This window comes from Leptonotus elevatus, chromosome 7 (assembly GCF_054856555.1).
Source record: "Leptonotus elevatus isolate MCC_2025b chromosome 7, RoL_Lele_1.0, whole genome shotgun sequence".
Classification (NCBI taxonomy): domain Eukaryota; kingdom Metazoa; phylum Chordata; class Actinopteri; order Syngnathiformes; family Syngnathidae; genus Leptonotus; species Leptonotus elevatus.
This window is the reverse complement of record NC_141245.1, coordinates 22,617,963-22,632,297: the sequence shown is the minus strand read 5'-3', so window position 1 is coordinate 22,632,297 and position 14,335 is coordinate 22,617,963. Positions and strand designations below refer to the sequence as shown.

General features: G+C 39.2%; 1 protein-coding gene and 1 long non-coding RNA gene across 6 annotated transcripts in view; both read left to right on the top strand.

Annotated features, from left to right (window-relative positions):
- The window catches only part of LOC147171602 (uncharacterized), a 13,910-nt gene extending 11,717 nt beyond the window's left edge, over positions 1-2,193 (top strand). Inside the window, exon 8 of one of the 2 annotated variants that reach the window (XM_086079817.1) lies at positions 1,349-2,193. In XM_086079817.1, the coding sequence (XP_085935943.1) occupies positions 1,349-1,513 (165 nt within the window). In that variant the 3' untranslated portion in view covers positions 1,514-2,193. The other variant, XM_086079818.1, reaches the window with a different exon arrangement.
- The window catches only part of LOC147171601 (uncharacterized), a 74,866-nt gene that overhangs the window by 16,450 nt on the left and 44,081 nt on the right, over positions 1-14,335 (top strand). The gene's annotated exons all lie outside the window — the stretch shown is intronic.

The window sequence follows — 14,335 nt, the reverse complement described above, 5'->3', positions numbered from 1 at the left end:
ACAACCTGAAGACATAGCTGAAGACGTAGCTGTCACAGACCAAGTTGACCAGGTGACGAGATTTCTTTTTGAATATTGATGTTGAAATCAGTTTTCAGAAGCAAGACGTTAGGAGTGAAGAGTGTAGAGTAGATGCTAGGGCTGAACTATATAACTAACAAATATAATCACAACAATTTTTTATGCAATGTGTATTGCCAAGACGTTCAAAATATTGTATCCAACAATAAGCTTGTATGGGACTAAAATTCCTACAAGTCAACATTAAAAATATCTCAAATTGAAGATTTGTTGGCAGTTTGGTGATTTGGATTATGCACTGTAGTGATCTTTTGTTCCCATTAATTTATTTATGGTGGATTTTAGAGATGAACTCGCTATCAATTTTATTTTATTTTTTTAAACAGAAGTGTAAACATCAGGTAGTTAATTTACTTTATCAAGCTTGGATAAATGTGCTTTATGTTTTGGACCTTTCGCTGCACTAGAATGGACTGGCATGATGGGTATTTTATCTTCTGTGTTATTTGTATCTGCAATGGATCTTTGTTTCACGCAACCAGAATTAATAGTGCAGGCATTTTCATTGAATGAATATAATTTAGTCAAGAGGATAAATTATGACCCATGTTTATACCTTTATCTTTAGTTGCAAGCAGCTAAATGTTGAGCAATTGTCTCAATCTTAACGACTGTCTGACTCGGTAAAATAGAAAAGTCTACTGTAACTGAAGGACTGTATCACACAATATCTGTTTTAGGGGCAATGCCATAGATTAAGCATATTAACTATCCCTCTTGTTAAATGCTTCATCTCATCTTTCGAATAAATGTGACTAGATTTATAATAATCTTTAGTATGTGCACAAACTTTAGGTTCTAAATGCTTTTCTAGTTTGCTCCAGCATCTGGCACATATCCCGTTTAAAAAAAATGCAAAACTGCTTGATGATGAAGACCTTTGGTAAATTAACTTTAGCACATTAGCCCATCAATGGCGGGAGCTACTTCTGCCGCGAGCGCTCGACACTTTTCTCAAGCTTCTACTTCGAGTGTAACATCACTAAGTAACAGCGAAGTAAAGCTAGTAAATATTTATGACCACCCGCCAAAATGAATTTTAACCCGCATCTGGCAGGTTAATTTTAGAGCCACTGTATATATGCATAAGTATGTGTGCATCTACTGTATATATGGATATCATTGCTGTCCTGTGAAAAACACGTTTCCATTTTTAGGTCGCGGGCTGCTCTCCGGTAGCTCCTATGGTGGAAGTGTTTTTCACAGAACAGCGACAATATGTGTATGTATGTATGTATGTAATAATTGTTTTCGTTTAAAAAATTAGGTTGCTGATGTATCCAGTTCAAGTGAGGATTCGTTAGCAGAGGAATATGTTCCAGATTCTCACAGTACTTCGGACACTTCCTACATTGAACCTGTTTCAGAAATTCAGAAATCCGAAGGTATTTCAGGAATGAGCTATGAGAAAACTGCTCATCCTTTAAGATGAGAGGTAGTCATGTTTTAAAGAATAAAATGTTCAATGTTCACTGACTCTTTTGCATCTGGTTTCATGTCGAGCTTATCCATTACAAAGCTGTGTTTGACCTAGATAACCTGTTCACATAAGAAGCAGTTTTATTAACATACCAGTTTCAGTCTGTCCTAAAATTGTAAGTTGTAACATGAGCACCATGTTAAAACTTACAATTTTAGGACAGATCAGGTATGACTTTGCATTTCACAGTATTGTTATGTACAACAATGTGTCCTTATATCAGGTAAGTCATTACACATCAATGCCATTTTAGTTTGTGTAAAGTCAGAATGCCAGAACTTTCAAATCACTTCAGTGACATGGTTGCTGTGTGTTGTGTAAACTTTGTCCTTGTAATGTGAGTTGGTCCTCATAATTACCATTTTTGCAATGGGCGTGGCTTATTTAGGTCATTATCTATGTCCTCACAATTACGGATTTTTTCAGGTTTTTCTTTTTTTCGTGTGTTGAGTTTTTTCAAGTTTTGAAGTGAAATTTTCCTGGACAACCCCAAAAAAAAATTTTGGGTGCAAGTCCCATCTCTCTGGCATTAGCAGAAAGGGGTGTCCCTGTAATACACAATTAAACCGGTTTGGAAAAAATGTCCTCATAATACACAGAGGCAAGTATGTGTGTGTGTGTGTGTGTGTGTGTGTGTGCGTGCGTGTGTCTTCAAGCAGGTCTTTGAAAGTCCTCCATTAGAAAGGGAAATATGCTCACATGGAAATCAAAGGAGACACTTTCACCTGCTTTCTCCTCAAAGGCGACTCGTGGCTCGGGAGCTTATTTAACAGTTGATGTCACGCGGCTGCGCGCTTTGCGCAAGGACGGCAGAACTCATTTGGAAAATGGGAAGGTATCGTGGCGGAAAAAAAAAATGGAGGCCTCACGTTCGGATGGTCGCCTTCTTCTCTATGTGCAGTGACGCGTGGCCGCCAACAGGTGGCGCTCTCACACTGAGCCTTTCGAACGAGGTCTTCCGGATGAGGTGTTCATGTACACATGCGCACACATGCACACACGCTTGAATAAAACATGGCTCTTCTGTATGCCTTCAGCAATACAACAACATCAAGACGCGTCTGGATGAGAGGAGCCATTTTGTCTTAGTCCGGATTTGCGCTGCACGCCTGTATCCCATTTTTTCGGCTGTCTTTTTCCATGTACTTTGCATTCCAAGTGACACAGATCTCATGCGGTTGTGTTGACAATGATGGAATACATGAAATAACCTGAAATAAGAACACCCCCCCCCCCCAGTTGATTTATTTTCTCTTAGTTTTTATGTTTCCCTCATTTCTTGTTTTTACTTTTCCATCTTCTATCCCTTTCTACCTTTTATGACCTGAAAGCAAAAATATTATTCAAATGATCTTTAAAAAAAATCATTCCTTTGTGGCGTCTGTGTGCCAAGAAAGTTGAAATGTTTTGGTGTATTTTGATGTTGCTGAATCCTAAAAAGACATTTGTTTTGCCCATTGGCTCTAGTTTTTGAGATATTCCATACTTTTAAGTGCTAATAATAAAAAGCAAGTTATGACATTGCTATTCACTTCATGCTACCACTTTTCTAAGGCTGTAGGCCTATTTGTCTTCCCAAGTGTTGAGTGTGCTTTCGTTTTTGATGCTGTATCACGAAAGACGGCAATCGTTATCGCAGAGAGCCTTCTACATGCAAATCTTGTTTCATGTTAAAATCTAGCAACATTTAAAAAAAATTAGGCAAAATTTGCAAAACAGGTGATGTCAGGCACGACAAGTTAAGTTGTTCACCTCATGTTTTAGTTGAATTTACGTGCTAAAATCAAACCGGTAACATTTATTTCGTTTATGGCAAGACTCTTCGATGAACATGAAAAAATCATGCTAGCAATCTAGTTAGCTGCCTTGATATGGCGCCATGCGCTGGTGAGGTGGGGGGCAGAGGGCGGTGAAGTGAGCCTACATTCAAATCATGTTAGCAACATGTTAGCAACCCTCTGCTACTTTAAATGAGGGTAGACTCTGTATTACTCTTTTGCAGCCGATTTATTGAGTTCAGGGGTTACCAAATTGATGCCTTCTGGCACCAGATAGTCACCAAAGACCAGAGGTGGCAAATCCAAGTCCAGAAAGTAAAATCCCTGCCACAGTTTGGCTTTAGCCCCAGGTGCTAGCTAGCTAGCTCCCATGGTGCTCGTTTACCTGCTAGGGAGCTATCTAGCTAGCTATCTCCCATGGTGCTCGTTTACCTGCTAAGGAGCTAGCTAGCATGAGGGGCTAAAGCCAAACTGTGGGAGGGTTTTTACTTTCTGGACCTGGATTTGTCACCTCTGCCAAAGACCACATAGCCTGTGGACCGGTTCCAAAAATATTTCAGAAGTGATGAGATGCTGCAGATTGTTATTTGTCTCCTACCTTGTTGTTGATAATAATTTTTTAATTTATGCTGCCAAAACAATTGTGTCACATGAACCATAAACATAAACACAAAGCCATAAATAGTCCCTAACAATTTAAACCAACAAGGTACTGTATTAATAGAAGGATGCTCATTAATGCTGCTGAACATCTCTCACAGGATTTTGCCCTCCCCCACATACTGTTTGTGAAGCTCCAGAGTCAGCTAAAGGCTAAGGCGCTGACCTCAGTGCTGCTCGAATTCATCACCGAGAGCAACGCGACGACCCACAAACACACGCAGCAGCAGCCGCTTAGAAAATGGCGCCAGGGAGAGGGAGGGAAAGAGGAAACAGTTTCATGATGTCCAGATATATTCGGAGGCACCTGAAGGCACCGCGCCAGAAAGCTAAAGACGCTGCATCCCTTTGCTGTGTTCTGTTTTCTGCATTCGTTAAAGCACCAAAAACACAAAAAATACAGGGTCCTTGATTTACAACTGTGCCCACATATGATGTTTCAATGTGGCGATTGGTGACCAATGAATTCGTTTGCACATTTACATTTACTACAATTTATATCTATAGCTTAACAGTGTTTTTCCCATAAAAACATTTACTGTAAATAGAGACTCGCGACGTTGAACAAAGCTCTATGCTAAATCCACCTATTTTAGCATTATACTCTTTATAAATGTTGAAATTACTTGCAATTGCAGTAGAAGATTGGTGGCGTACCACAAAGCTCACTACTCAGTCCACAGAATTTTAGTAATTTTATGGTTTATATGGAAAATTGTCTGGTGTAGAAAGCTACTGTAGATAAAACAAAGACTGAGTATCCTCAGGTCACATCGCCACAACATACCACAATTCAAGGTTCCAAACTAGTTTGTGTAGCGGTGTAAGAATGGGTGGTCGCTAAGTTGTCACATAGCACAAGAAGGCAAACTGAGTTACCATTTTTGCTGGTTTTCATTTTTTTTATATGTATTACCTTGTACAAAATTTTACACTAATTCAGACTTTACTACATTAGCCTAGGCTAGTGATAGACTACAGCGGTTTCTGACTTGCATACCAATTCAGGTTATGTCACCGCCGTAGTCAGGGAATTCCATCGAAAACCGAGGAGCCCACATACCGCGGCTTACATAGCACAGTCAGATATCAAAGTCATTAAAACTGTGTCTGTAGCTGCCATTAGGATCAGCTTTAAAAAAATAAAATAAACATGTTCTCAGATTGATTATATCATAAATATCAAGATTTATTTTATGTGTTTGTCAGAATGTTGTTTATTTGAGGGTTTGTTTCCAGAGTGGGACCAATGTTTGTTATGTGCATGGTGTGGGGACAGTAATGATTGACGCGTTGCTACTTAACTTCCTGTAAGAGTATCGCAAGCCAGTCTGAAGAATTGTAATCGTAACTGATGGAAGAAGCTATTTTACTCCTCTCTAGTACAGGAGGTAACACATTTGCAATCATTTGCACTCTTTCTGTTACTATTTATGATGCCTTTTGGAAGTAACGCTAGTCCGTTAGCATGCTATCGTCGTTAGCGCATTAGCAGGCATATGTAGTGGATGTTAACAAGCCTGAATGGCAAATGGAAGCGATTTTTGATTTGTTTATATCTTTATATTCTCTATGAGAATTCTATTGTTATTTAGCTCTTTAATATTGTGTTTTCTGTATTTTTGTACAGTTCTCATGGCATGCTTAACAGCAATTAACTCCTGTTGTAAAAAAAGAGAACATCTTGGTCTCCTAATTTCGACTGGAGGGGCGTGTGACAGTGTCAGTTGACGATAGTGATAACCGCAACAATTAGTTGACTATCAGAAAAGAGTTGAGTGCTGTTTGTTTTCTGACACTGAACCATACTGAGGCTGGAAAGGAACAGGTACAGCTTTCATCATCTGACCTCAGTTATATACCCTTGAAAATTGATAGCTTTGGGTGCTCGCCGGCTGGAACAAAATCCGATTTGTTCGTGTAGATTCTCGGCCATCCGGGTCACGGTCAATCGGCAAAAGTCAAACAGAAGCAACTGCAAAGTCGGTGCTGGAGAGTTTCACTGTTTTAATCTGTGCCCAGTTGTGTAAAAAGTAAGACACTGCTAAAGTAAGATAAATATGTAAATGAATACATGAACTGCTGTTGATAGTAAAGGTGATGTCATAATTTAGTTTAGTTTGCTAATTAGAACTCAGAGGCGTGATTACAGTTCACCTGAAATCACTGCTTCATTGCACTGGCCAACAAAGCACATAAGGGGTTAAGGGTCGTTTTGGGATAAGTGTTAACAATAAAAAAAGAAAAAAAGAAAAAAGTCACTAACATGAGGCATTTAATTCAAAAACGACACAAATGTTTGGAATGACATCTTGATTATCGTCCTTCACAAGTCATGGTGTGTAGTTCCTCTCGTCCGATCGGAGAGGATTTAGGAGAGCCAACCATCTGTCTCGCTCTTGGCTCGTCGCAGTGCAAAAAAAGACAATTTGCAGTGTACACACACGCGCGCCGACACAGAAATCATTGAAGCATGGCCTTCACTTTCTGCGAACACTTTCTCATCTTCAGTACTTTTGTCTTTTGCGTTACAAGAAGATAATTTTTCATGGAAACAAATCATGTGATTGTTGAACAAAAGTCAATTTATTGTCATTTTGGTTTTGAACGATCATGGTTAATGCAAGAATCAATCACCTGACCTAAACTGTGCAAAACAATTCGCTTCTCTCAGTGCCTTGTAATACGGAAATGTCACTGTTCTTTCTGTGTGAAAGTTACTGACAAAAAAAAATGGGGACGACAATGGTGACCGACCAAATTCACTTCAGGGGTACTAACATCCCAGCATCAGAGGTGGTATGACATGTGACCGTCACCTACTAATATGGCAGTTTTGGAGGTAGTAATGGTGGCGGAATGGGCGTATGCGGTGGGGTGGGGGTGGGGTCAAAGGTGACCCACCAATTTCTGCACTTCTATGGTTGTATCAGATACGCAACACCGTCTGTCAGAGATGGCGACTCGAGTCATTGCGACTTGGACTCGAGTAGACACGACTCACTGAAAACTAAACAACTGAAGACTTGACTTGGGAGTTCAGGAATGTAGATTATACTTAAACGTTGAAACTTAATTTCTGTTTAAAGATAAGATATCAAATTAATTCAGCTATTGGTTTTAAAATGACGTAAATGTGTGTTAAAAGAGAACATGGGATAAATGTTTTACAATGAAGGGAGTTTTAGTTTAAAAACCCGACATAGTATAAACTTAGTTTTAAAAATGAATCAATTAAGTAAAATCAAAAATACATTGAGGAATAACTATTTTTGTAGTATTTATTTAAAACAAATTAACCACACAATTTTCCGTAATTGATCGCAATGAATCACATTTTTCTACTTCTGCTTCTACTTTCTTTTACAAAGCTTGTAACATATATTGAGTAAAATCTTGGGATGAATATAAAATCATCAAACATCAAGTATATTTGTCATCAAAGACTGGTCTATAGCTTTATTTGATCCCTGAATAGAATACTCCTGTAAAATACAGCTGTTAAACAAAGCGATCAAAATACTCAGCTTTACAGGCCATTTTGTTTCTCAAAACTTCTCACTTCAAGGTTTAGTTGTGGATTTTTACTCTTGAGGATGATACGCCAAGACATTCAACTAATATGCTATTTGAATTTGGCTTAATAAAGTGCATAAATTATTTGGGATTTCTCCAACAAGTGTCAAGTAAAAATGAAAGTAAAATTACCTATAGTCCGTGTTTGTCCGTCTTCGCGCCAGTGGCTAAGTTTGGCTGGAGCTTGTAGGCCGTAACGGGAAGTAAATAAAACGGAGTAAATTTTTTTAACGCTCTAAATAATTTGACTTAATTAATCTCCAGAGTTAATTCTTTAATTTTGACAGCCCTGATTTTTTACACTATCTTAATGAAGACCAGATACGGCAGGTAAGACTGCATTCAAAATGTGACTCGACTTGCCCAAGACAAAATGACTTGGAAGTTGCTTGGCACTTGAAGCTTTAACTCAAGACTTAGTTGGGACATGTGTGATCTGATCCCATGTGTGCCATCTGCATCCTCTTCCCTACTGCTCGTCAAAGAAATGTTTTGTTTCCAATGTCTGCGACGAAGGCACTGCGGCATTTTTGCAGCACCTTGTCCATAATCGTCTTTCTGCTATTATGCCACTATATATCACGACACGTCACTTTGCGAGGCCAATCGTAGAACCATGTAAACATTTTGAGAAATGGAGTATTGAATCTTCATCCAATTATTATTGCACAAATATGTGAAAGTGATACTTGGAATAACGTATGAGATGCCGCGCTCGTTGGCCCGGCGGCGCAGGCAGGTGAGCGGGCGAATAAATGGATGTCACTTTAATAAATGTATCAGACTGCCAAATCAATTATAATTGATCCCCATTTATGAAACTTGGCAGGGACATTCATTAAGCCTCTGAGGGTTTGCCAAGATTGATTAAATGGTCCGAGCGGCTGCGATGGCTTGTGCCCGTGTCAAAACAACAACGACGACGACGACACGTTGCAAAGTGCCTGCTCGAGCGCGGCAGGTAGCTTTTGCGTATGCCGTCACTGTTGACATTCTTTAAAATAGAATCAATGTACAAGACTAGAGTTCGTGATTCTTACATTTTTAAATCTTTTGTTACCGTATTTGTTAAGTGCAACATGAACTGTTACGTAAAAGTGCAGCAGTAACAGCTTGAACAGTTTAAATTATGAAAATAATAAAACGACTACATGTCTGTATTTTTTACAGTGTGACTCACTGAAAGTTTTCGGAAGAGGATTAGGGCCAGTGAAGAGAAAAAAAAGGTTGGCAGGATTCTCACTTTATTCTCAGAATTCTGACTTTAAAGTGAGAATTCTGACTTAAATCTCAGATTTCTGACTTTGTGACATAGAGCAATGGATTTTTGTGGGGGGTGTCAGAAAGTCGGAATTCTGAGATTTAAGTCAGAATAAATTAAGGTCAGAATTCTAACTTTAAAGGGAGAATTCTGAGAATAAAGTCAGAACTCTGGGATTCTGACTTTAATCTCAGAATTCTGACTTTGTGACATAGAGCTATGAATTTTGGGGGGGAAATCAGAAAGTCAGAATTCTGAGAATAAAGTCAGAATTCTACCTTTAAAGTCAGAATTCTGATTTAAAAGTCAGAATGTTGAGAATAAAGTTAGAATCCTGACAACTTTTTTTTCTCTCTTCACTTACCCTATTCCTCTTCTGTAAAAGTTAAATATGAACCGAAAAAGCATTTTTAAGTAAGTGAAGTAATTTGTTAGCATTTATTTTGCTTACCGTTCGTAAATGTCATGAACAAAAACTGTGCAAAAGTCAGTCATGATGTTCCACAGGGGTCTACGTTTGAACCATTACTGTTCTGTCTTTAGATCCTTCCCTTTTGCAGTTTTACCAAAAATACATTCTTGTTAACTCATACTGTTAGGCAGATGACTCGCGCCATCAAAACTTCCACAGTGTCTTGGAAGACCCGCAATTTCTTCCTATTGAATTCCGATAAAACTGGAATTATAGTCCTCGGCTCCCAAGACCATAGAGGCGAGGTCTTTAATGACATGGCTGCTCTAAGATGGTTTTGGGCTCGCCTCCAGCAGCACCGGAGGGAACCTTGGCGTCACCTTTTGATCAAATTTATCGTTCCACTCCCACCTAAAAGTTTCAAGGACAGCATTTTTCACTTCACACTGACGGTGAAAAGTAGTTTGCGCTTTGGTGACCTCTAGGCTGAATTATTGTAATTCTATTAGCAGCAAGTCCCGAAGACTCTCCAGCTGGTCCGAAATGCTGCTGCTCAAGTCGTGATGAGAGGAAATTCGCGGGTCGCCTTCATAACCTCATTCCGTGTCTTTCAAAGAGAAGAATGACTCGGGGGGGGGGGGGGGGGGGGGTACGGGTGTTATGTTGACAGGCACCTTCGCAGCGTAACGTACCTAACTGGATTATTATAACCGCCCAGGTGGTCCAAAACGCTGCTAGTCAAGTACTGCTTGGAACTAGGAGAAAATATTACTCCTGTTTTAAATTCCCTGCTGTTTGGTCATGTCACAATTATACTGCCTTTCTAAACACAAGCGGAGTTCACTGAAATTTCATGGCATCACCACTCATTAGACGGTCATTGCAAATTGGAAGCATTGCTAGTTTGATAGTAATGCTAAATCCCTGATAGCATCAAATGTAATTTGCTGGACTTCAATTAAAGAAATAACAGAGAAAACTACTGTAATGGCCTTTGATGGCAATTAGATTTGCGTTAGATTGCATTTGGCCCTCTAACGCGCACACATCTTGCTTGCTGCAGTTCAATTGTGATAATCAGATTAGTTTTGGACAGCAAACAATGGTGCGCCATTGCCAGGGGCCACCGTGGGAATCTTTCATCAACATCTTGACGCCATCAAAAGTCAGATGTCTAATTTACATTTGGCCGAACGCCGCCAAACTAATTAAAGATCTAAATCTGTTTGGATGTAGAATTCCAATCAATTCGTTTTAGACATTTCACAAGAGTCATCACTTGCAAAGTTTACTACTTGTGTACTTTTTTTTTTTTTTTTTAAGGGCTTTTCACTTCATTACTATACTGCCCGGAGCGAAAACAAAACCTACGGCAGCAGAAAAGTACACCTGTTTCATTTCCAGCTATTTATTGCTCATAAACGAAATGTTCTTTGGCATAAAATGTTTGTCTTAAAATGTTATTGTCTCTCTGTGTGGTGCAGAGGGAGATAAAGTGTTGCAAATTTATCTTTATTGGACAAATTAAGAGGACGTTGCCTTCCGAGAACTGTCAAATTGAAACCCGCAGAAAATCCCACTCAAGTGTAAGCAGTTTCAATAAACTACTTTTACTTTTGGAAATAATACATATGTCGCAATTTAGTGTTGTCCATCTATTTGGTCTGTTTGGTTGGAATTTGGTTGGATCATTGCTAGGAATCAAGCTCCTTTATGGATAACGCCTGAAAACGTCCTAAATGCACCTTACAATGGATACTTCAAAGCAAAATGACAGACTTTCTATGCCTTAATTGAGACATTTTTTGTGAGTCTATCCATGAAAAATGTTTCCACCAAATTAAATGTTACAAAGTTTAATTTGGTTTCATGCGCTGAATTATGAAACTGTGTTTCATGGGTCGTTATCAAACACAAAATGTTAAAAATTTTAGTTTGGTAGCGATTGAAAAACATTTCTCTGAGAAGTTCATTTTTGTGGACCCATCTCTAAACCGCCAAAATTGCCCTAAAACAACTCAAACCAAATTGTAAGTCTTCCAGTGTTTTTTGGGCTTGGGTTTTTGAGGCTTTTTTGTTTGTGTGGCCTACCCGAGACTGCCTAAAAAAAAGAAGCCATTTTACCAAAGAAATGGAGAAAATAATAGTACACACTTGCTCCCAGGCATATTTTGCACTCAGAGATAATTTAATGTCAAACTCACTTCCGAGAGTTATTGACGTGTTGCGGATTCTCCACATGAGAATTTGAGCTCCGTTTCCCCACTTCCAACATAACCTTTGACAGTTATTAGACTGGATGGTGTCTTAGTTGTGCCTTGTCACAGCGTTGTGCCAAAGCAAGTGCTGAGCTGTTTGATGAATGTGTACTTGAACAGTTGGAGCAGAAAATTGAAGCTTGTACTACCTGGATGCAGTTTGAGAGAAAAAAAAAATAACATCGCACAAATGTCAGTCTTGATGGTTTGTCTTGAGGATGAAGCTCCTCTCAGTTTTCTGCTTGGGGTTTTATCCCAGAAATGGGCTCAAACAAGCTTCGCCAATCAAGGTAACGAGGCTAGCTACTTTCTCAGAGTAGAAAGATGGATAAATTGTAACATTTTGTTGGCCATATTTCTTGCAAAATGGTGGTTTGTTGTTATTAGCTCGTTTAGCAAAATGCCAACTTCAAGCTACTAACATGAGCTAACGCTAAAGGCCAGTTAGGTACTTGTGGCTGTATTTATGATTTGTGCTGTACTATCATTACTCAAAACCGACCGTAATGTTCTCATTATCAATTTGTAACATTAATCTACCGTTTGACGAGATAATGGCGCCATTCAGTGAAACAGACCTGGAAAAGAAGAAAAAAAAGAGAAAGAAATATGGCACCCAGAGCGATACTTTTTTGTCTAATGTCACTTTTTACTGTCGAGTTTTGCAGAATGTGACCAAAGAATAAAAAGGTAAGAAAAGTGATGAAGCACACGGGCACCACATTACTTGTGATAAATGACGCTCATATCGCAGATAGCGCGTGGCGTCTTTTCAGAATATTTCAGCCAAATAACTTGATTAAATATCTTTTTGCATACTTAAGATGGAGCGCTGACTGCCACTATTCTGGAAAAAAAATTCCCAAACTTTTGAGGTATGCGGAAACGTGCAGGATAAATGCGAGCATAACAAGCCTTCCTTGTTTGTGGCATTCGTCTCTTCGAGCCTTCATTGTTGTTGCCCTGAGCGGCATATTAATAGATGATAGTGGAAGAGAGCAGCCAGATAGGGAGGAAAATCCAACACGAGCGATGTAAGCGATGTCTTTTTTTTTTTTTTTTACCCCAGCTAACTCATATATATTAGAATTATATACAGTATTATAAAACTGTCCATTAAATTTTAGGAAAAAAAAACAACCATCAATTACGCAATTTTTTTTGTATACTGTTATTGAGTAAGAATTAAATTCTCCCAAAAAGGTCAATAATAATAATAGTGTTAATGTAAATATACCGAAGACTATGATCCCACAACACTTTTCCCACAAAATTTCAAGACACTTATCCAACAACACTCATAGGTGACGTTTTCCGTGAATAGCTGATGATAGGTTCCACAAAGAAAACCCCCCCACACAAATAGGTAAATTTGTAAATAGTGAACCGCAAATATGTGGTTGATTTCTGTACATATTAGCAGTAGTAGATAAAGAGGCAAAAATATCCTGTCAGGATTTTGAGCCAGTGGATGCTTTGAAGTGTAAACAAATCCCCCCCCCCTTCATGCTCTGTGATGTTCATCTCACCTCCTCACGCTCGCCAATTTCTGCATGAATAAATACGCCGACGCTGCCTCTCGTCCCTGCTCACTCTCTCTCATTGGCTGCAATCTGTTACAGAATCTCTGACATTAGCCCGCAGTCTCTGCACGAGTCGAGTTCAACCAAAATCCTTAACTTTGTTTTCTCCATTCCGCGGCACCCCGCGAAGGCTTTTACTAAAGTAAAAAAAAAAATGGTGAGGCTTGGCCTGTTTGGAGGCTGCACTGCAAAAAAACCCAAATCTAACAAAGAGTAAATATCTCAAAGCAATGCAAAATATGTTTGTTCTTGTTTTTGTATTGGTCTTTTGTAGTTTTAGCGTTTGAACAATTCACTTGCTTCAAGCATTTTTCCCCCTTAAATATTTTTATTACTGGCTGTGAGTGAGGTTATATTAAAATAAAATACAATAATAAAAAAAATTGTAAAGGAAGATTTAGGTAGTATAAACACACCGGTTTAAAAACCTTGATGAGAGGTTTTAGGACTGACTATAATGCAAAAACACGTCCCATTATTCTCAAAGAGTTCTGGCTCTTGTCTACTAATGGGTTAATATTTGTTCTCTTGACACCGACCGAGCTTATTACGGTGACATGGTAGGGGAGAAAAAAAATTAGCATTCCCCCATTGCGTTCTCTTGCAAAAATTGCGCTCCCTCGCAAAAACGTTTGCGTTCCCTCGCAATGATTGCAAGATAATGCAACAGTTTTTTTTTTTCAATTGTTTTTTTAAACGGGTTGATGTACTTCCGGGTCTTCATCGGTGTGACCAAAAGCGACAAGGATGGAGTGTCTACAGCAGTGGGGAAAAAAATTTGTTTAGAGAGAAAAAAAAATTTGACTCGGTAAACAAGCCCAATGACGTAAAACTAGAGTATTTCGATAATTTCTTTGTTTTTGTTGATGTTGAGACGGCATCCTGGACAGAAGCAGCCCAAGCACGGTCATGATCTTGTGCCATGTCACAGACGATGGTCAGTCAGTCGACAACCTCAGGTCTGATGATGTTTGCTAGGTCCGCGGTTGATACCCCTTCTGCCTTCACGAGGTCGAAAGTTACAGAACCTCTCGGTTAAGTTCCCCAGGGGATCAGTGGGCAGCGTGACCAAACCAAACCACCGGGGGCGAGGTTGAAGGAGAATAGCATTAAGAGCGTGAAGTCAGCATCGGTTTGCTGAACCGAATACAGTCAAGACGGCGGCGGCAAAGGATGCGCCTGAGACAATCGTTTTCCAAAGACTTCTAGATTCTTCAGGTCAGGTGCGGATCAGATATATTTGAGG